Source organism: Pollicipes pollicipes, unplaced genomic scaffold, assembly GCF_011947565.3.
Source record: "Pollicipes pollicipes isolate AB1234 unplaced genomic scaffold, Ppol_2.1 Scaffold_7231;HRSCAF=8579_pilon_pilon_pilon, whole genome shotgun sequence".
Taxonomy (NCBI): Eukaryota; Metazoa; Arthropoda; class Thecostraca; order Pollicipedomorpha; family Pollicipedidae; genus Pollicipes; species Pollicipes pollicipes.
The window spans coordinates 47,073,536-47,097,360 of NW_023597034.1; the positions used below are offsets into that span (position 1 = coordinate 47,073,536).

At 52.3% G+C, this 23,825-nt stretch overlaps 1 protein-coding gene across 1 annotated transcript in view; it reads right to left on the reverse strand.

Moving 5' to 3' along the window:
- Positions 1-3,287: 3,287 nt before the first annotated feature.
- LOC119110199 (neuroligin-4, X-linked-like) overlaps positions 3,288-23,825 on the reverse strand; it is a 67,317-nt gene continuing 46,779 nt past the window's right edge. Inside the window, 10 exon segments of the mRNA XM_037233934.1 lie at positions 3,288-3,291; positions 3,919-4,094; positions 4,323-4,411; positions 5,632-5,741; positions 7,168-7,319; positions 12,059-12,324; positions 12,391-12,693; positions 13,677-13,871; positions 20,627-20,651; positions 20,653-20,762. Coding sequence (XP_037089829.1) covers positions 3,288-3,291; positions 3,919-4,094; positions 4,323-4,411; positions 5,632-5,741; positions 7,168-7,319; positions 12,059-12,324; positions 12,391-12,693; positions 13,677-13,871; positions 20,627-20,651; positions 20,653-20,762 — 1,430 coding nt within the window.

The window sequence follows — 23,825 nt, forward strand, 5'->3', positions numbered from 1 at the left end:
AGAACCAGACCACTGCCTCAGCATTTGAAAGACAGTGATCCTTGGGTTTAGCCTCAAAACGTCGGGACTCTGGCTCGGATCCATAGTTGGCTTTTCATTCAAGTCGCGACCGTGGTTGACGCCACATTTTGGGAGAAAAACAGAATGACCCAAAAATGATGTGTTTTGATCATATGGGTAATGCATGTTCGAGCAGGGCAGCTACCTTACATTAAGCGGCTCATGTCCGATTTGGCCGGTTCCCGTTGAGTGCCGCTGGGTTTAGTTAGGATGAATCGGCTCGGGGCGTAAGATCTTAAATCGGCCTCTAAAACCTGGTGGCGGCTTCTTTCCTATGCCTACAGTTCGATGACTTTCAACTAATACTTGGATTGAGTGTTTAGAATTTCTTCTCATTATCTCAGTCCAGACTAGAGTCCGGTCCATCCACCAATCCGGTCAATGAATCAGTTCCCTGTCAGCTTCGCCAGGAGCCGGTCCAGGGAACGAAAAACAGCTCGCTTCTCATGTCTGGCCCGTTCGTACAACGGGACTATCGAGGAGCGCATCCTCCAACGACACGCAAGCTGTCTGCTGCCGACACAGCTGTCCGTGAGAGCCAGTCGGCAGTGACACCAACCCACACAGGCCGAGCTGCGGCTTGGCATATATCAGCGTGGTGCAGCGCGACGTTGATGACAGCTGGCCCGCAGCACACAGCCAATATTGCATCAACGAACAACAGCTAGGCCGCAGTACATAGTTAGAGCTACATCACTGAAAGACAGCTGAGCCGCAGTAAATACTTAGTGCTACATCACTGAACGACAGCTGGACCGCAGCACAGTCAGCGCGTTCATTACTGAACGACAGCTGGGCCGCGGTACAAAGTCAATGCTACATTACTGAAAGACAGCTGGGTCGCTGCACACAGTCGGTGATACGTTATTGAACGACATCTGGGTGGCAGCCCACCGTTTCAGCATAACCCCGACAACGCCCAGCTGTCTTCACTGTGAATACCTGAACGTCAAGGTAATGAACTACTTAACCTGCACACCAAATGCAGGTATTGGTCTTCGGAGTGGCCTCGTCTCCCGGCTCTAGCGCGCCGCGAAAATTGCCGAAGGTCAGCCTAGCCAGTACCCCGCTGTTTCTACCCAGTGAAAATCGCTTGGGTGTGTGCGTGACATCCTGTTCGTCGGTACTGCACGGGATTGCAAAAAATCTGGCATTTTGGTCAGCTTTAGTTGTAGTAAGGACTATTCAAATCTGAATTGACCATGCGACAGGCAAACTAGGTACTCTGCGTGCTTTCGTCCCCCATCCACGCCTCAGCAGTATGCGACTCTCTCTCTCTCTCTCTCTCTCTCTCTCTCTCTCCTCTCTCTCTCTCTCATCTCTCTTCCTCGTCTCTCTCTCTCTCTCTCTCTCTCTCTCTCTCTCTCTCCTGTGACTCAGCCCAGCCATTTGGAGTGAGCTGTGCCTGCACGGTTACTCGATTTATGATCCAATGCCGTCTCAAACGTCCGTAAACGTCCCGTCGGGCCACAATATGGCACCAGCTGAGGATGATCGGGCGCGCCGCCGCCGGAGCCGACGGCATCGTTACCAGCCTCGGACGACATCAGAGCTGCGACAGCACTGTTAAAGCCAGCCTCTTGCCGACTACGCCTGTCATGTTTCGAGATACCAAATTCAAGTTTGATGTGATATTTCAATCTGTTCGTGTCGATCGGTTTCCCTGATGATGAAAATCTCCGTTTCCGTTACTCTCCGACAACAGCACCTTTAATCTCACAACATGTGACATGGTCGGTGACTGTTTCCGCACGTATATCACTGAGAAAGCGCAGAAGGTACAACCGAGCACCGCCTCTTTCGCATATCCAGCTTTTGCTTCTATCGCGCGCTAAGCCAAGCCTAAAGGCAGAGCCACGTGGGGATGCATTCGGAAGGCTGTGATAACTTACCAGCACGTATAACTGTTGGGTCATTTATCTTGCAGTCACAGAGTCCCCGCCTGAGACCGGAGCCTGTGTTTCAAAACATCGTGTGCTTGTTTCTTATAATCCTCCTCTCCTCCTCCTCCTAAACGTCCTTCTCGCAATCCAATCAAGGCCATACATTCATGGCTGATGGGTGAGTGCACGTGCGATGTGAAGTATGCGTCATTCATGACGTCATAGACATTACAACATTATGGAAAAGATTCTGAGTTGTGGGTATTATTACACTTCCCACGGGACTGCTATTACCCAAGGCTCGTTTAAACTGAACACAAATCCAATATAACTATGAACATGATTTACACCATCTGAGCGAGCACCGTCCTTCTCAAAGGCGTTGTTCGCACGCTTCGCTACACGTGCTATGATCAAAAGCGTTGTGTGGTCTGATCAGGTTTATTCGATGCACGTAAGAACAGTAAGGCATATGAGAGTACACGCTGTTAGTGCCGCCGAAATCGGAGAAACGCCCGACCTATTTTGGTGGGTTTTATAAACAGAGGACGGTACACATCAAAAATCGCCGTGCATTGTCAAATCAACGGTCCGTTTACAAAGCGCATGGCTTGCCATGACCTGTAGAAAAGTATGATTCTATCTGACGCACATTCCGGGCCCGTGCATAACGACAGGTAACAACAAGTTATATAACGCCAACATTCACGCTCTCAGCACAAGAAACGACCCATTATTGACATCAGTTCCCTTGGCAATGCAGCGAACATGTTACGTTCCAATTTGCTGTAGCTGCCAGCAACAGCCTTCATTCAGGTGAAAGCATTGGTAGGGATCAGAGGCTTTGGCCTGCATTTACCTTTCCATGAATGTTTTGCGGTTATTTCATCTCTAAAACAAGGCAAAATGTGTCTCTTAAAGTATGCCTCAGCATCAACAGATGCAGCACGGCAAAACTATTGTCTAATGCGATATTTTGCTAAGCAGAGCTTTTTGAAATTTTACGACCAAAAATATTGCCATGTTCAGAAGTTTCTTTGTGCAAACGGCCCGACTAGAAAGTACCATTATACTCCTAAGTGTAAATTAAGACTCCAGCTATTTTGGCAACGCAACCAGCAAACGTTCAGTAAATAAAAGATGAAATACGGGTCTGGAGGAGATGGCCCACCTTCCTGCGACTTTAACTCAACACGACTGTTGTCCCAGTGGTCCCGATCCCTTTGAAACGCTTCTATCCATGCGATGCCAGGTTGATGTTACATTAAACTCCACAAACGATGGCGCCTTAGTCCTCGTTATTTCTCCACCCTTACGGCGGAAGCCATGGTTGCCACACAAACATCACCTGGAGCATATCCACAGCACGGCTCATCCAACTCACGCCGATCCCGAGAAGGGATGTACCACAGTAAACATTGTACAACCAACACCCCGCAGTCTCCGTTGAGGTTCCGCCCTGGGTGATGTCCGGTGGTCCCTGTCCGCTCTCGCAGCGTCGCACGATCCTACTGTTGTCACGCACTACTCTTCCAGCTCCCGCGGACCACTGCCCTCCGTGCAATCTCTCGCCAAGCCCAGGGTCCACACCCGCACCGCGGCTGTGAAGGGTGGTGTTGCCAGGCCGACACCCCACACCACTGGCAACATCCACACCAGCGCCAGAGTCGACCGTCCCGACGCCGCCCGCCGGCTCTACACGTGCAGTTCTGAAAGCCGTTCTTGCGAGCTGCACCGGCTGGCGGCGTCGGCTGGCCTCTGCACGGGCCGGCTCGGGTTCCGCGGCAGCGGGGCGGCCACCAGCACGTGTCGCTGCACGAGCGGCACGGCGTCAGGCGGCCGGCCGCCGCGTGGCGGTGGCGGTGGCCGGGGCACGGCGCGCACACAGGCGGCCTCCAGCAGCGCCGCCGGCGGCCGGTCGGCGAACTGCGGCGGCGGCATCGCCGTCCGCGGGCTGTGAGCGCTGCCATCGCGCTTTGGCGCTCGGCTGCCAGGTGGCAGGCCGTTCTCGGCGCGCCGTCGCCACTCGACGCGGCCCTTCTCGCGCTGGTAGTACACCCCGGCCAGTATGAGGATGTTGAGCACGAGCAGCGAGCAGCCGATGGCCACTGTCACGCTCAGCGCCGTGCTGTACACAGAGAAGGCGCCTGGCTGCGGCGGAGGCGGCGGCGGCGGCGGCGGCGGCGGCGCCACCGTTGCGCCCCCGGCAACGCCCACGCTGCCGTCCAGTACGGCGCTGGCGTTGGTGTCGCTGGCGGCGGTGGTGGCGGCCGGCGGCAGCGGCCGCCAGGTGGCCGGCACGGGGCGCACAGAGTCCAGGTACAGGTGCGGCCGCGGACCGTCGTCGAAGAGGTGGTGCTCTGCCTCGGGCCGGCCGGCGCCGCCTCGGCGGTGGATGCCCGGCAGCAGGTCGAGCCAGAGCGCCACCTGGCGCGGCCGGTAGTGCCCCAGCACGCGCGGCGTCCCACCTGGCGACACGCGCGGGCACCGGATCAGCAGGGTCAGGCGCCGGGTCAGTGGGAACTCATGGCACCTCACGCCGTTGTCGACGCCTTGCCAGGGGCGCTTCTCTGGGACGGAGGGGAGGGGCTATCTCAGTTACAAATGCCTCCTGCTGTCTCATTTGTCCCGTACTTTGTCCCAAACGGATGAAAACAAGTCGACATAGGCATGCCCTGGGATCAATGAGCGCTGAGCAGAAATTGGGGAGGGGCTATTATGCCAATTATAAGGTCGTGCGCCTCCCATAAAGTAACGCCAAAAACTATAGTTGCACCCGATCACGCTCTTGTTGCGACTTCATTTCAAAAGCAAGCCTTATTTCTGTCTAATTTACGCCATATTATATATAAGGACGCTATTTATAAACGGCCAGAGCTCCAGGCAAGTCAGGTGCGCTGAGATCACACGTGGTCAGAAAAGACGTCGCCAAAGTGACCGCCCATGGAAAAGGTTTAGCCAGGAAGGTATTTGTAGGGATTGCTGGGCGTAAACATTTCATGCTTCTTGCAGCTACGACGAAGTCGAACATAAATGCTATTTGTACACCGAAAATATAAGTGCTATGTGACTTTCTAAAATGGTAGGGAATACAAAGTTGAACTTCCCAAATGGTTGAGACTTCAATATCTGAACTGACGCCCCAATGGGACCAAAACTGCCGGAGGCGCGTGGGATCTCTGCAAATCCGATAACCTTGCTGCCTGTTAGAAATAACAGAAAGATGGGACATTTTTTGCGTTTCATAGGTAAATTGTGCTTTTTTTAGAAAGTGCAACATGCGAGATATGTTGAGAATTGTGCCGGGAGACAATAAAAAAGCACAATCAGTCCAGCTTTACCTTATTTGTTTTCAAATACTGACAGACCATTCCAGGTGCACTTGCTGACATCAGCGCGCAACGAAAACGCAGAGCGATGCCTGCTTTGAGCACAGTTAGGTTGAACGACTATCTCGTCCGCAGCTTAGAGTGTATGTCGAAAACTTAAAACACACACGAACACACACACACACACACACACACACACACACACACACACACACACACACACACACACACACACACACACACACACACACACACACACACACCACACACACAAATGTCTCGGTTACCGAATGGTTACATTGACAATGCTGATATCACCAAACATCATACCCTCTCGCCAGGCGTGCTCCTAGACTTACCTAGCGCCATGTATTTCTTGTACTGATGCTCATATGGGCTCCAAATTATTTTTCTGTAACGTTCCCCGCTATCGCCTCCGAAGAACACATCCTTGGGCTTGTTGGGATCCCTGTGAAATGTTTACTGGTCAACGTGTTTTAGGCGCACAACAGTCAAATGCAATAGAAATGAGCGTGCTCTTTTTGTCGGCTTGGCACCGGCTTCTAGGTCAAAACCAACCAACGTAGTTATCATTATTGAAACAAATCATTGCTGTTGGACACAACGTGTATCTTTGGAAGGACGGTAGGGCCATTGCTTGATACGGCCGAAAGAGCGCGGTTCGTTATACTACGTCATTACATAATTACTATCCACAGTCACGTGCACTTATCAAACCCAGCAGGCGGTTATACGCCGTGAAAAAGTATTTTTAGCTAGATCACTGAAAGCGTTGGCCCACTCATGACCACAACAAGACACATGAGACGTATCGGCCAGAACCTCGCTTTTCCAATCCGAATAGTTTTGAATCCCTTTTTGAGCATATGCAAGATAATATGTAACGAGGCTTGGTGCCATTTTTTATAGAGGGCAGTTTAATATCTCTTCACCCTGCATCTTGAAGCAGTGAAGTTATAGCTTGACTGATTCACCGAAGTTGTTCACCCAAAATCGTCTAAGATCATTGATAATCTGTTATTTCAGTAGGTCTTCCTTCAACACTGGGATACACGCGAAGTGGGGCTTATGTAACGTGACACCAATGGATGTCTCACGGCAGCGACATAAGTGACGCGAAATTTGCGCCAGGCGCATGGCCTCATTTGTTTCCATTTCGGCAGCTCTGCAGAACAATTGATGTCGATGTCATGAGCCAAAATGGGACCCATCATACGTTAAAGCGCACATATTGCTTTGGAGTGCCAGGAGGCTGGCAACCGCAGAGACCTTCATTCTACTATATATATATATATATATATATATATATATATATATATATATATATATATACACACGTATGCACATATATGTATTTCGCTCAATTACTAATAACGTGCATATCAGTTGCGGTCATAAGGACGGCGTCATTATCACCAGAGGCTCAGCCGGCGGCTTTCACGGTGACAGCACTGCGTGTCATTCCATAATCTGGTGATGAAGAGCATAATTTTGTTTTTAATTACCATCGACCACAATGGGCAGTAATGCGCCACGCTCAGCAGCAAAACTTTAGAGACAAGACCAGCGAATATTTGCGTGGATGTGCACGGTGCACAGCTGAGACGATTTCTTTTGATAACGGGCGACACCAACGTGAACAGCCAAATCAGACATCAGTTACCATGCCTATCAGTGTTTGTGCCGTCTTTAATCCGTTCGCAGAGCTTAGATGCTTAGATGCTGAATGGCCTGGGGTTTGGTCCTTGGACTCTAGCTTCTTCCCCTCGCCAATGTTGACCGCATCTCTCGGCAAGATGCGTGTTACCACCCCGGCTGCAACAGTGCTGCCTGCGTCTGTTACCGGCTGCAACAGTGCTGCCTGCGTCTGTTACCCGGACTTGGCGAAGTTGGTCCAGTAGGTGACGGCGGCCTCGGAGAGTGCGCGGTCCTCTGCCGACCACAGGCCGGTCAGGTGTCCCGGCCGATGCACGAGCGGCTCGCCGAACACGTACGGCAGCTCACCTCCGTATGACTGCCGGGAGCCCTGCGGCGCACGTGGAGCCGTCACGTCAGGGCGCAGCGCGACCTGGTGTGGGTACAGAGCCGTCAGGTCAGAGATCAGGCTCAGACCTCTGGCGCATCGCAATTGAAGGGGTGGGGAAGACCAGGGCAGCATGAGGTGCTCAGCCGTCGTGGTATGTGAGCGACGAGATGATCTGGGAAATGGAAACCCCTGTGCAATTTATGTGTTTGTCATTTGTCAACACGTTACCACGCTACCATGACAAACCAGTGACGTATTTCAAGAATTTTGTTTGAAGGCCAGTCAGGTAGCTTTATGTTATATTTAGCGCTACAGTTTCGTTAGTTAACATTTTCACCAGAACTAACGTGTTACCAGTTACAACAAATAAGTAGCACATGTGGCTTAGAAACCAGAGTAAAAATTACCCAGCACTGTAAGATTCTGAATAGACCAGGGGAAGAAATACGGCAAAATCCATTGTCAGCAAAATATACAGATGCGCGATCGTAACCATATGCTAACAAGTCCGGAGGTCACCAGCATGAGTTTTCCACATCTGACGAAAAACCGTAGCACTCTCGCAAACGCATCCCGACCAGCAGCGCCACAGGGATTTCCAACCGGTGTGTTGATGTGTGTTTTCAAAAACACACCCGCGCGCGAAGTTGATCAAGAATCTTCTGTCTTTTACCTCCTCTTCTCTGATTCTGTTCTATCCCCACCCTCGATCCCATCTCCCAGAAATGTACTCTGGAACCGCCGCGTAGCAGCTTAGACAACGGCAAGGTCGGTAGCGAGTACAGATCCCTTACAAGCCAGAGTATCCCCTCCCCCTCCCATACGGTAGTGGTTCAGCTCAGCCGGAGTGGGGGGCTCTAGCAACTTAATACGGACCAAAACAATCATATCAGCCACGGAACTTTCAGGGAAATTTGCCACCCTTCATCAGCGTATGGAGCTAGTAAGGGAGATAAATGTCAGACCCCAAAGTGCCTAAGCCGTTACAGCGATAAAAGAGTACCAACACGTCACCTAGATACCAAATACGGCACAAACACACATACTCTTCATCTGATAAATATTCCTGCGAGTTCAAAACGGATGCACAGGCGCTGAGCAGGGTGGCGTGAAGAAAGGGCGCTGTTATCACAGTGGTGGCACAAGGCTGGTACAGTGCGGACGGAGAGTGGGGAAGGGGGGGGGGGGGGGCGGGAAGATCCCGTTCACGTTTGCGTTATTTGGTGAGGTGAGAATGGTCTCGCGAAGGCTGACGGCGCGGATACCGGCCGGTTTCGGTAGGATGCGAATTTGCGGACCGGATCCTCGTGCCAGGATCTCAGCATGGCCGAATGTTGGAATGCAGCCCCGTGCACTGACAGAGACTGATGCCTCCGTTTTCGTTCTAGCCCCTCTCTCCCCAGTTTCCTTAACCACCTGTTTGCAGGCCTAGATCCACCACGTCCAGGCATAAATCACCGGTGAGCTGTCGCTGTGCAAGAACAGTTGATCAGACAGACGCTGCAGCTTTTCTGCGCCTTAGGCAGCTTGTGCTTGGTTTTGCCGCGCAGTTATGACGTCACAGTGAGGTGAGGTACGTAAACTAGCTGAAGCCGATGGAACTGGAGACGCACCTCAGCTGGGAGAAGCAGATGTCGGGGAAAAGAGAGGGAAGAGGCATGAGCTGCAAGTCGGCTGGGTTTTTTTGGGGGGAGAGGGGGGGGGGGCGCACTCATTCCGCGTCAGGTTTCATTGTGCCCTTGAGATGAACAGGCATTTGGGACTTAATATTTACCTTTCTCTCCACACCACAGGATTCCGAGACTCACGCGAACCATCCGGCTACCGCCTCCGCCCAAGCGCGCAGTGTTCCCTCCGCCCGTGGCCAAAGTTAAGCCATAGTACGGCCGACGTCCGACTAATTCGGCGCCGGGGTTGGCGGCGGCGGCCGAACGGCCGGCTAATTTCCCAGGCGGCTCAGGGCGGGCCGGCCCGGCGGGCCGCGGCCTGTGGAGGTCCCAGGATCGGGGGGAGACCGGAAGCGGAGACGGGAGAGACGGAGAGACGGCAGCTGGCGACCCGGAGCACGACCCTGGGCCGGCGTCGCAGTCAGCCGGACCGGTCAATAGGTGGATACTGGGCTGGTCAACAGGTGGATACTGGGCGGGTCAACAGGTAGATACTGGGCGGGTCAACAGGTAGATACTGGGCGGTTCAACATGTGGACAGTCACATCAAAGGCTGTGGTCGACACACGCGACCACCGCACACTGCCTATTCTGGTTCAAATGTGACCGGACTTCAGTTCCTGACTGGCTGGAAACGGCCTGATTTTATTGCTTTCTCTTGCCGAATAAATTCACCTGACCATGTGTTATCATTCTCAAATAATTATCTTCTCTGAAATCATTTTCTCAGGCACTTGAGCTCTTTGGTGTCGGTTTCGCAAGTCAACTTGCCAGTGTGTAGGCAGCAATTTTCCAAATCATCATGGCAAGACCAGTCAGAGCAAATTATAAAGTTAACTTCGTGAGCAAACTAAAAAAGCCTGCGTCCGCCGCCGGCCCGTCAGGCACCGGGCGACACGGCGGCTGGTCGGCCGCGTGTCGTCTTTGGTCTGGCAGACAGAAAACGCAGTGCGTCTTTCACTGTATACGGAGCAACACTAAGGGAAAACAATTACCGACATCATCAGCATCATCATAATCACCATCACCATCGCCATCACCACCTCCATCTCCATCACCATCATCATCACCATCACCATCACCATCACCATCACCATCACCTCACCATCACCATCACCATCACCATCACCATCACCATCACCATCACCATCACATCACCACCTCCATCACCATCACCATCACCATCACCATCACCATCACCATCACCACCACCGCCACCGCCACCACCACCATCACCAGCATCACCACCACTACCACCACCACCACCACCACCACCACCACCATCACCACCACCACCACCATCACCATCACCATCACCATCACCATCACCATCACCATCACCACCACGATCACCACCACCATCATCATCATCATCATCATCGCATCGCACGCAGAGACCCACGGATTTGGCCTCGCGAACATGTACGCTTGGATGCCTGTTTTCGAGAGCGTCACTCGCGTATTATTGGATTGCCAGTTACGAGCTGGGCGAAGACCTCTAAACACAAAACAGTCATAAATGAACGGAAAAACGACACAACGGCGCTTTAGAGATACGATGAGCTTGGTAGGTGTCAGCCGAGATCAGGGTAAGCGAGGCATCAAACGGCGGCAACACGGACATTTCAGGCGTTGTTTTTGCAACAACGGCACGACTATCGGAATAATTGTGTTTTCCATTCATAGAGACGTTCCATCATTCGTTACAAAGTTCCATGTATGGCTTTCGTTAACGTATAACTCTTTTTAGAGGTGTTCTAGTTCCACAGGCATTTAGCGGGACGCATTTGTAAGGTTGGTTGGATAGGAGGTTTGACTTAGCCGTGAAGCCAGCGGTGTCCCATCAGAGCAGAGGACATTCTTCAGCCTGTGTTGACACAGTTCGTGAGGTGTCTGAGAGCAGTAACAGCAGAGGGCCCCGGCAGCGGTGCTCGGAGCGGGTCGTTTGGCGGCCGGGCGCCGCAGGGCCGCGTCACAAGGAGGACCGCTGGGAGCACCAGCAGCTGACGGCCAGGGTGCGCCACGCCAGGCTGGCTGGACCGGTCACATGCGGCTATAAGACGGCGCGAAGGTGCTCACAGGCATAACCACTCGTGTGGCAGGCTTAGACTCCCGGCGGGAGGTCACGTTTGCGGTGTGTTATGATAAGAACACCCATAAAAGCCGTCCAGAAACACCCGGGTTAAATCATGGGATTGGTGTCGCGAGCTTCCATACATTACGTAATCGACGGCGGTAAATGTGATAGGAGTTGAGACATAATTCCTTATAGGTACCGCACAAGAGTGTTAAAACATGAGTCGCATGAGAAGGCGGCGCAAATCAAAAGAGCAGCGTGCACACGACGCAAATCATACGCAATAAAGATATCCATATCAGCTTAGAGTAACAACGAATTGTATTGATCAGATGCAAACGTTAAGCATGGTTCGGCTGAGTGATGGTGCTTCAGCATTTGCATCCCTGATGATCTTTCCCTCACTACATTTGTTTGCGTTTTAATGCTGCTGGTCATGCCTAAAGGTTTTAGGATAGTGTGGACGGAGTAAATACATGAATCTGTTAATCGCATATCATGGTAATAAAACGGAGCATTGCATGAGCAGAAACCAATTGCAACCAAATGCAGTTAGGAGCCACGGTGTGTACGGATAGCTAGAGGTAGAGTAAATATATCACAGAAATATTGGCTGCCAGACTAATCCATAAGTGGCACAGTCAGGTGACACAAGGTCTGCCAAAACGCCCGAGATATTTTACGTGCTACCAATGAACAACGGTTGCCGCAATTTTCCTGAAGGTTTTCCTCGTCCCATACGTACACCCTCGAGGCGCACGTACTATCAATGACATCTGCGTGCTACTGATGGCCTCAGATTGCTTGCCATTATCAGAGAACACAAACAACCCGAGGCAATAAGAAAAGGGCAGGCGATGGAACAGCCGAAAACAATTACGAGCAACAGCTCGTTTGCAGTTTTCCAAGGTTTCATTACGCTGACCAATCTTTACTTATACTCGTACATGCTAGATAAATCGCGTGGCTAGGAACCCATGATATGGCTGTCTTACCTCTGAGAGATCTGAGGTCCCTCGGTGTCCACCAAACACGTAGAAAAACGTGCTCCTGTCGTCGGGGAAGAGACTGGCCGTGTGCAAGGCCGGCGCCACAAACTGCGCGTCGCTGAGCGCGCGCACCAGCTCGTCTCGCAGCCGGCGCGGCTGGCGCTGCGCGCGCGTCCAGTCCGTGTACTCGTGTCCGATCACCGACAGCAGCTCGTTCAGGTGGTAGCTGTACGAGTTCTGCACGTAAGTCCGGAGCAGCCGGTCGCGCTGCTCTGGCGTCACACCTGACGTCAGCTGGCGCTCGCCCAGCTGGTGGTCGGCGTCTGATGACGTCACGCCCGTCATCAGGCCGTACGAGGTCAGCCGATGCACGTAGGAGGCCCGGTTGGTGAAGAACTCGTCGCTGATGACGATGCCATCTAGCGACGGGCCGAATACGGGCAGAAAGCGGGGGCCGACGACAGGTGCCGCTAGCAGCGCGGCCAGTGGCTTCGCCCGTAGGCAGGGCAGTAGGGCGGTCTGCGATGGCGTGCAGTTGGTGTGGCGCGCCAGCTGGCGCGTGGCGTTCAGCGGGCCGCTTAGTAGAGCCCACGGAGCCAGTGAGGAGCCGCTCATGAGGATAACTCGATGAAACAGCAGGCCTGGAAAACAGTGTTAACTTTACCTCGATGCGGTCGAAACCAATCTGATGATGGGATGGGAGAGGGTTCGTATACCCCGGTTCAAAAAGCACTCTCATACGAAACTCACCATTTCATAAGTGCAACAGGAGATCGGATGTACTGAATCTCTTTCCGGCTCTAGCGTTTGTGATACAGCATGGAGTAAGCGTTTTTCTGTGTTTGTCTTCGGAACAACTGAAACTGAACTTGTCTGGAACAAGCACTCATCTGGACTAGGAACAAAAATGCTCGCATGATCTTCATGGTGAACGGCATAGTATCGCATTTTCTCGTAAACTGAACGGAAAACTGTAGTTGACATGTCACCGGAAGACCTGCAATATGCCATGCCATTCCCGGTCCGGCTCCTCCTCCGGTCATCAGAGAACAACAGAGGTAGCCTGATGCCATCAGGAAGGGTGAGAGGGACTCACCAAGCAGTATCGAGCCTGACGTCACCAGGAAGGGTGTAAGGGACTCAACGAGCGGTGCCGAGCCTGATGTCATCAGAAGGGGCGGGAGGGACTCACCGAGCTGTGCCGAGACTGACGTCATCAGGAGGGGCGTGGGGAGCTCACCGAGCGGCGCCGAGCCTGACGTCATCAGGAAGGACGTGAGGGACTCACCGAGCGGCGCCTAGGCTGACGTCATCAGGAAGGACATGAGGGACTCACCGAGCGGTGCCGAAGCTGACGTCATCAGGAAGGACGTGGGGGACTCACCGAGCGGCGCCGAGCCTGATGTCATCAGGAAGGACGTGAGGAACTCACCGAGCGGCGCCGAGCCTAACCTCATCAGGAAGGACGTGAGGGACTCACCGAGCGGCGCCGAGCCCAACCTCATCAGGAAGGACGTGAGGGACTCACCGAGCGGCGCCGAGCCTGACGTCATCAGGAATGGTGTAAGGGACTCAACGAGCGGTGTCGAGCCTGACCTCATCAGGAAGGACGTGAGGGACTCACCGAGCGGCGCCGAGGCTGACGTCATCAGGAAGTTGATACAGGCAGCGCCGGCGCCGTGGCCGAACACAGTCACGCTGGTCGGATCGCCGCCGAACGCGCTCACAGTCAGCCGCACGAACTCGAGCGCGGCCACGATGTCGAGCAGGCCGTAGTTGGCCACCGCCCGCACCGGCTCGAAGTTGGCGTTCAGGAAACCTGCCGGCGAGGCTGGCGATCAGACGGCTGCCCCCCCCCTCCCCCCCTTCCCCTTCAAGGCTGGTCGGAATGGCGTATTTGACCCCGGAACCAGTCTGGCCCATAACTGGTCAGACGTGTGATCGGGAGCTGACCCCGGCGCTCGTCAAAATGATGGCTTTGGCCTCAATAGCCGTCAGATCGGCGGTCATGACTCAAGTGCAGGCAATGGTGGTGGCCCAGCTTTGGCGCTGGTTCACACATCACCCAGTCTTGCAGGTCCACTCAGCTCTGATGACTCGCCGAAAGCCGGCCAGTTTAGAGCGGCAACATCGTGCCCGGCTGGTTCCGTGAAGGACCCATTGCCCAAAACGGCTGGTGCAGTCGGCGATGGAGTCGACACGCAAGCTAAACGGACTTTGATGAACGCGCTCGGTGCACACAAATATAAACTAGGCAGTTCTCGACTCAATTCCAATAGATCATATTGTCTCTTGGTGATCTTTTAGGCATGCAGGACTCTGGGGATATCTGCATGCGTATTGCAATGCTGCGACACAGCTGAACGCGTCCAAATGATCATTTCTCGACAGTTACCGCCAGGCCCAATTATGCTGGTCGGGCAAACCGATTAGTTCGTTCTGGGAATCTAGCCCAATGACGCTGATCTACCGAGCCCAGCACCTACATCCCGCCGGTCACAAAACTGTTGAGCTACTGGAGCGTGAAAGTGCACTTTAAAGTGTGCTCACAAACGCTTCCGGCTGAGAGCCCAGCGCTAATACCAGCGCTCCCTGGTGCACCGACAGAAGGCCAACAAACAAAACATAAACAAACAAGAATCGCCCCCTGATGGCTGACGGCTTCGAGTGGGATCCAGCGGCGGCCAGCTGGCGGGCGGACGCCTCGCCGGTGCGACAACAGCTGCACAAACAAGCAGCGGCATCCCAGTTTGCGGCGTAGTGTCTGGCCGCGTGATCGACTACTGGAAGCGACGGGCAGAGCACGTGCCGATCAGTGCGCCTCGGCGAACACCGGTGGCCGCGCGTCGCACGCAGACGCCGGCCGTCCGGCAGCGGACCCGCGCACAGGGGTCCGGCAGCAGATCCGCGCACAATGGCCCGGTAGCAAACCCGCGCCCAGGGGCCCCGGCGGCAGACCCGCGCACAGTGGCCCGGCAGCAAACCGCACACAGGGGCCCGGTAGCAGACCCGCGCGCAGTGGCCCGGTGGCAGACCCGCACACAGGGGCCCGGCAGCAGACCCGCACACAGGGGGCCGGTAGCAGACCCGCGCACAGGGGCCCGGCGGCAGACCCGCGCACTGCCAGTGGTGGGGCGGATCCGGAGAGACTGGCAGTGGCCAGACAGACCCGTTCACTGGCGGTGACGCGGCAGACCATGGCACCGGCAATGGCAACAAGCCTGTACAGCGACGGTTTGCGCGGCAAACTCATACACCGCGGAGGCGGCGCGTCGCCCATGACAGATCCTGTCTTGACATTGGTGGTAACAGACCCGAGAGTGTCAAAGCCGAACACCACAAACAGGTCTGACATATCACCATCACCAGAATGGCCGTCCAGTTTGCTTCCGCTCTGAACCTCTGTCCTGGAGCACATCCACTGACTTATTCGTAACAGGTCTCCATGTAGTCAACATACCAATTCCTCGTCGACCAGTTCACTTAGCATTTAATGTTCTAAACGCTAGGTGAATGTTTTGATGCAATAAGTGTCTGTCGGGCATGATATTTCAAGCGAACTGCCGTCTGCACGTCACGTTGCCATACTGTCGACGGCACGAGAAGGGGCTGGGGTGGGATGGGAGTGGTGCTTGCTGGTGTCGAGCCCGATGTGCTGGAGCAAAACGTTAAAGAGCCGGAAGGAAGCTCTACATGTGTTTCACAACGTCTTCTGGGTGATTTTGCGGGCCAGGGTTTGTCCATGGGGTTTGAAACTTACGCGAAGTGTATCTGCTGCGGCAAATACCTATCAGAGTGCATTTTGCGACACAATACGCATGCCAGGCTGATGTTGGAGCAATTTCCTATTCAGCTGCAGACTTCAGCCGCCCACCCCCAACTCGGGTTAAGGCCCTCCAACTTTGAAAGAAAAGGTGACTTAATCAGGAAAACGCCAATGTATTGGTGCATCTTTGGGGTAGGGTCCGTAAATGTTTCGCGGTTCAGTCACCTTCCTCCAGGTCACTTTGCGAAAATACGCCGGTGGCAGTGCCCTTCTTGCTCGTGAAGCTACATGAGGCTACAAACAGTGGTTGCAAAGCATGAGGGCCGGACTGAGTTGTGCCGGGCCGCTCACGTTCAAAATTGTCTCACTTCTGGAGTAAACCCACCCAGATTGGTACCTTGTTCGTAGCCGTTAAAGGGAGTTTAAGACCATCTTCCACGAAAGTAGAGATGCAGGCAAATATCAGCTAATGATGTGTGTGATGAATGGTGTGTACAACTCTAGTCATTAGGCTGGGATTTCTATCTCAGTTACATACGTCGTGATCAAACCTCTATAAGCGTTTTCAGGCTTAACGACCATTAAAGCACTCAGAAGTGCTGGGGTCCCCCTTTCTCTTTAATTAGACCCGCAAAATTTGCAAACAATCGGGTACAAAAGCCCATACATTCACTTGACTGTGTTATACAACTTACCGAAAACATTCAAGGAATCCATCGCAATTTAAGCATCCGTGGTAGATTCACTGAACTAAGAATGACTGGCGATTTAATTGGCCATTTTGAGATTGCAATGTAGATTATATTCTACACCTTCCTCGCATACACAACAGCAACCTAAGCCGCTGCCATCAGTCATTGGTGCCCATCTTGAGGGCGGCTCTGATCAATGTTATCCTTATCTCATGTTGATCCCGATTATTCTGACCTAAGGCTTTTGTAATGAAAAAATAATACCCACACCAATAAGACGTCATCCAGCACCCATGTATTCTGTTCCAATTGGTAGCCTAGAACAACGTCGCCTGATGTTGAGCGATCTCGTTTGAGCACCACCATAAATGGCTTGTCGTAAGGGAAGGTTAAGCTATTGACGAAATAACAAACAACGTTTTTTTACGACATATGCTAAGTATTTTGCATTAATTGTAACTAAAACACAATCGGCGGACATTATAATTTTAAAGATCCTGTTTGAAAGCCACAGTTATTTCTAATAAGCAAACTCTCGACCATCAGACATTTCAAAAAGAGCAAACAAAGTCTTGTACTCCCCTTAAGTGCCTGGCTCTGATTTATAGTTTATGACAGCACTACGTTGCAACTTTAGTACTCTTAGACAAAAAATGTCGCGCCAAAAAATAATGCATTGTTGAGTTCCCATATTTCACATTTTCGACATTCACATCTTTGATAACTAGATCGCGCGGCAGGGAGGTATTCTGAAACTGCTGCATTTTTAGATCAGTTGAAAATAGAGTCTGGAGAACACATTGCGTCACATTTCACTTCAATGCGTCCAATGGTGTATAACAGGAATATATTTCGACAAAAAGAACGGCACATCTCTCCCACCAACAAAGGCGATGCAGTAAAGCGGTCAGAATCGGTGCAGTGGGAGAGTGGAGTTAAAATATATAATATAATAGAATATAATAGATCATGACTTCTCAGCTACATATATTGAAGGTTGCCCGTTTCTGAATTCTCTTTGTCTCAGCTGTTTGTAGGAAAACGGACTAGTGGCATAATTAATGGGGTCAAAATATAAATCCGGTAAAATATGCCACCTTTTGCGTTATCCGCCGACGACTCCACGTGCATGACCGCCACATGTCTTCACCACTGTTTAGGGAAAAGGGCCGTTCTCTGCCCATTACTGTTCGGCGCCCCAACCCGGTGGTTCGGCCTTGTCTATTGGAGGCCTCTTTTCTGCGCGGACCTCGTCAGTCACGCGTGTTTTTATGCCAGTTTTGTGCCGTTTGATTACCCCTGGGACGAACGGCAGCGCTGGGATAATTTCCTTTTTCCTTTCGGGCATAACTCTTTTCTCGTCTCAGGTACTACCGTATAACCGGCCCCTGTCAACACAGTGTTCTCACAGTCACAGTCTGCTAAGCACTGCATGTAAAATAGGAGTGAAGATGGGATACCTTGTTATTGTTGCCGCGCGCTTTAGCAGCGGCCGGTAATGCTTAGGCTGTTCTTTGTGACGGCATTTCTCCTCCGGAACCTTCCACAGAATTCACACAATTCGCACGATGCCTATCTTTGCGCTCTGCATAGATGAGTCCACGACGGGATCATGATTATCCGATCCCTGGCTAGCAGCCCCACGTGCATTATATGCTGCGTTGCCAGTACCGCCACCGTGCTCGCGGTTGTGCTCGGGGTCGTGCTCGTTCTGCCACCGTGTTTGTCGCCGCACCGCCCTTCGGCCTTTGTGCTCACAGCAGCCGACGGTTGACTGACGATTGCGTGCTGCTCGATGTCGGCGCCACGGCTGCAAAGCACAGCGATTCGGAGTGCCCCAGCGGAGATATGTGGTGGAGCGATTCGGAGCGCCCCAGCGGAGATGTGCGGTGGGGAAGATTGCCTCTTCCCTATCGGTGCAACGTTGAAAAGTGTAAAGGAAGAAGGTCAACTGAGTGCCTTTATCCTGCCTACGTCCTCAATGACAGCTTTGGGAATGAAAGTATCACATGAACCATGTGAAGCACTAGTTGAACCTTCAACCAATGCGCTCCTCGATAACTGGCCCAAGCCCGATGGTACAATCACAAACGTTTGTTTTTTATCCGCACCCGTAGAGGTGCGCACGGTGTTGTCATGACCACGGTGGTCGCGAATTCAAGAAAGAAGCGCAGCTGCTGCTACGAAGCGTTGACACCGCAATCAAAACTAAAAAAAAAAATAATTGAAATCGACATCCTTATCGTTTTCAACGACGCCGCAATTCCACTAACCAGTACTACATTAGACGTAACTAGTCCTGAGGTTTCACAAGAATACGTTTTTGCAATATGCCCCAAAGTTGGGATACTCCCCTTAAGCGGCAACCGTGCAGACGTAAAACATTCGCGAACGTGAAGCACGAGCGGCTCATCACCGATGTCATTGTCATCAGTGCTTTATGAAGGGCTGTGCTGGTGGGGCTACATGGCGCCACCTGCCTCTCACCTTGCAGGAAGGGTGGGCATCATGGGGAATCGAACCCCACACGTCCGGTCTCACAGTCAACCCGCCTTCTCACCGACCTACCAATGCTGTCATATGTGTAGTGGCCTTGCACGCATATGCGGCATGATACCCGATCTCATCTGTCACCATACACAGCCTCAGTCACTCCGTTCAAGTCCTACCAATCGGGTCTCACGGAGGGCGGTCAAGAGGATACGCACGGGCGGCACGGGTGCATCCTAGCGGAGGGCGGCCAAGGGGGTACGCACGGGTGGCACGGGCGCACCCTAGCAACATCGCGGTGAACGATTACGCCTCGTACGAGCGGGCAGTGCGTGGGCCCGGTGGACATACAGTGGCATAACCAGTATTTCGCCCAGGCCGGGGCCAAACCGGGTCATCGGGTCAAAGCCCCTTTGGCTTTGGAAATCGGGTCCCTTTCACCCAAAGGGGTCTTTGTTGCTATCGAAGTCCGGATGTTTTGTTTTGGAGGACTTTTGAGGCTCTATAACTAGTTTCTATGCCTAGGCGGCCGTTTATTTGACGTTTTAGACACCCCTCTGGTGTTATAAGCTGATAAAGGGTAGTGGGGCCTGAGCGGGAGGAGTAATGACCCCAAATGCTTCCACCTTGGACACGCTACTGCTTACACTCACTTCAACGTGCCTGTGCCAATCCACGTGCCTGCGAAAACCACGCTGTTCATCCCAACTGACTGTAACCCATGAGGGCACGCAAATCACGCGGGCCCTTCCTGTCATCCCATTGTGGTCAGGATGAACACCCGCTCGCCTCGTAGCACGAACGACAACAGGCTGCAGAACACTAGTTGCGCGCGTATAGCAGGTGCAGGTAATGGCCCACTGAGCTCGGCACCGCAGTTTACCCTCCGAGCCGGCGCCTCCAACGGCGGATGTTAAGTGCCAGCGGGCCAATCCGTTCGCGTGCCAGGGGTCAAGACATACATGGAAGACCCATGGCCGCCCTCGCGACTGCGAGCTTGCTTTCACTTCCGGGCTCTAACCTGACCTTTAACTCTAACGGATTGAGTAACCCCGCTCTAATCATAATTCACTGTTGGTCGCCCGACATGTGCCAAAGTGAACCCGTTCTCTTTCAGCGTTAAAACTGCGAGAGCGCAGCACCAGAGGTTGAAAAGCTGCGCTAATGTGTTCACTAATGGGCACAGAGAACGGTGCGTCAGTGCGAGAAAATTACAGAGGCGACGGTGGCTCGATGTCTGACGGCGTCGGGATAATCAGGACCTGACTAGCGGTGATGCATGGACAACTGAGCTCCACATTTAACCGCGAAGACGGGTCCAATGATTCTGGTGGTTAGTGATCATGTGTGCATCACCTTTTTGAGATCGATATCCAAGTGCTGGGATTATTTTTTTTTAAATTGGTGACAGTGGCTGGAGCACTGATCCAATAAAGCACCACAATACGGGCAGCCAGGATACAATACGAAATGACAAATAATAACACCGGCGTAAGGAAATGGTCGGCGGCATCGCGACGAAAAAAACACGCTTCTGGCGCACCAACTGGCGACAAAGAGGGGAGCAGTCCACAGCTCGTGGAAGCGGGGGAGATGGCAGGGGAGCGACGTCGCAGGGTCCCTCACCGAGCAGACCGAGTCGGTAGTTGAGGGGTGACGACCACCACGGCACCGAGGCCGGCCAGCACAGACCCGTCGAAGGCGTTGCCGGTGCCGAAGTCGAACGACTCCCCATGGACGTAGACCATTACCGGATAGCGGGCTCCGGCTGGATCTCCTGAGGAGTAGAGACGACTCCGGGTAATGGAGACAGATGACGCGCTGTTCCAAGCTCACCGCCTGCGGCGCCAGCCACTCCAACCCGTACAGATTTGCGCTGACTTTGCGAAACTCAGAGTTATGGACTTCTTAAAATTCGGAAAAACCGGCCGAATTTGAAAATCCTCTCGCCCGCACGGAAAGTTTCCCGAAAGACCTCGCTCAAACTCACAACCGCGATAGGAATTTTGTGCTTCATCCGTTGCACATCGCCTGCGGCCATTTGTTTGGGGGCTGCAATGGCGCCGCGTAGTGGTCAAAGGACGCAAATTACGATTTGCATAAACATGGCGAATTTCACACAATCGATGCCGCTTTACGCATGTGCCGAGTGCAGCAAAATAGTTCAGTGCTTCCTGCGCATTGTTGATCATGCAACACTGTACAGCTTTGGACCTGGGGTTCGTCATTTCGTGCGCAAACAAAAGGATATTACAAACATCGGTGTCGCAAGTCACAAACATCACGCTAACGTCAAAAGCATTCGATAAGCGAAAGTGCCGCCTTAGTCTCAGACAGACGTGGTCAAACGACGTTGAGTCATGCATATAACGTTGGTGCTCAACAAGTTTTGGACTTGGCATTTTGCATTTGGCATTTTGCATTGAGTGTCGCGTAACTACGTTTGCAATGTGCGCAACCACTTCGTAATTCCGTGGCATAGCTTGAGGTGTAGTTTTCGGAGATACCATTGATGGGGATAGAAAAGTGGTCAGGTTAAAAGCTAAGAGAAAGGGATGCTTCTTGTGTAAGGCCTACCTCTACCATTAGCATCCGATCGTGTAATTCGAAGACAGAGTTTGAATATTTGAATTCACAGCGCGATAACCAACAGAGATATCAGTGCGGATAAACGACTTGGGACAACTCTTAAAGCGAAGTGCACGGGACCACTACGTGCTACACGTATGGAACGTGACTTATGTCCAATTCCCTGTTCAGCCTAACCTTGCGTTAATCTGCCTCTAAAGCCGCAGCAATTGACTTAAAAAATAATGCATTGCAACCTGGAAAAATGAGACCTTCTTCGTAAAAGGGACTCCCATGCAAACATCGCGAGGCCCGCTGCCGCGCAACCGGCTTTCGAAACAAGCACGAGTTATCATATCTGCGCTAAAACATATCGAATAAGCAAAGCTTATGAAAAACATCAATAGCCCGCACTCCATTCTAGCAAAATGAGCAAAACGCATCATTGTGATTATACACACTTTTGAAATATGGATATTCCTGCCCCTTAAGGAAATCATCATGGACATCTTGTCTCATTGTGTGTGCTTTCTCGCAGCGCATCGGCAACAAAGCAGATTTAACGCCCATGGTAGTTTTATCTTAAGCCTTCAACCTTTACGATTATTTTTTGTTCCTTTTTTCGGCAAGACTAGGCACCACGCGTCTGACCTGCCTCGAGTTAGTTCTTCAGACTGCCTTCAACTTAATACTAAGCACGCTATTGCCCGGTACGCGTTTTTCGCAGCACTGGTGGCAGCCACAGAAAACGCATATAATCCCGTGTCAATCCATGCTCCCTAAACTGTTCGGGTTCTCCGATTTTATAGCCAAACAATTTTCAGGCAATGCCATCCGACAATTTTCACACAATCGCCACCCATCAGTGAGCCCCATGCTGGTCGGGCCTACACAAACCGCCAGCACCAAAACACTGGCAGGATGCATCCGTACGCCTCCCGGAAGGCGAGTGGATTCATTTGTTTAGATTTGCATTTACAAATCATCATAACGCGCCTTTTATCGCCTCGCTCGTCCTTCGCCGCAAACGCCTTCCACTCGTCGTGCCACTCTGACAAATTGTGTTGGCGGATTGTGTGCAAATCATGTAAACCAGGGCCGGAGGTAGGAGAGCGGGGAAAGGCGTGCCGATGCTTATCTATGAGGATGCAGTCAGAGGTCAAGCATCCGGAACACATATTTCGAGCGTTGATTTTCGCTGCAATTAGACGGGGATCGATCTGACCACTCAGATTTCGGCATCTGTAGTCGCGACATCTTTAGTCGCGACATCTTTAGTCGCGACGTTTGTTTCCAGTGACCAAACTGATCACCGGGACTTACACTCTCTGTTGCCACAGGAAAGTTCCTGACATATCATTATTGATTCATTCAGAGGTAAGAGCGCAAACACAGCCATGTTGTAATAATGTGTGTCGGTGAGCATAAGTGACGCGTTGCGCAAAACAGATATTCGATTTCCCATAAAGGGATGCACGTACCACGCACATAAATTGCTTTATTGTCAGTGGTAGATGCAGAAGCAAGCAGTCAAGGTGAGATTTCACGACTGGTTGAGTTTTGGTTAAGGTCTTCTAGTTTGCACATCTGAAAAAATTCATCTCGGGCAGCTCGCATGCATCTCACGTAACTTTGTTAAGGTTTTGATGCACTAGATATTGTCCACGCCTCACTTTAGTTCCACATCGACCGGGTGTACCCATAGACCGTGGAAGGAACATTCAAATCAAGTGGCTCGTGATTCGCACTGATATTCTTCCGAAAAGCTGTTCTTGTAGACCCCTGTGGATGATGTCAGCTCATTTTTTAGCAAGCAAGGGAAAATTTTGCTTCTGTAAATTTACCAAGACCCGGCTTAAACTGTTTGCAATCTATTCGAGCCATGCGTGTTCGAACGTACGGGATATGCTTGCGTAGCATTATGAAAACAGCCAGAAAAAACATGACTCATTACGTCTCCACAGAAAGACAGGTTCACCCGCAACAAACCCACACTCAGCGGTCCCGCGCTTCTGCGTTGCGCCCACACTAGCGCCAGGAGCGAACGGCAGCGGTGGCGCGGGCGCCACGGTAGCTTAGCGCCGGTTGATATCACGCCGTTGTGAACTCCAGAATTAGGCTCTCCGAACCCACAGCGGCGGCCGTCCCCCGCCCTTCATCTATTTGACCATCTCGCGCTCTCATGAGTTATTCTCATGATCCCTCTATGAGATGGCTCTTTCGCAGGCCGGTCACGCGGCAATCCCCGTTGCCATGG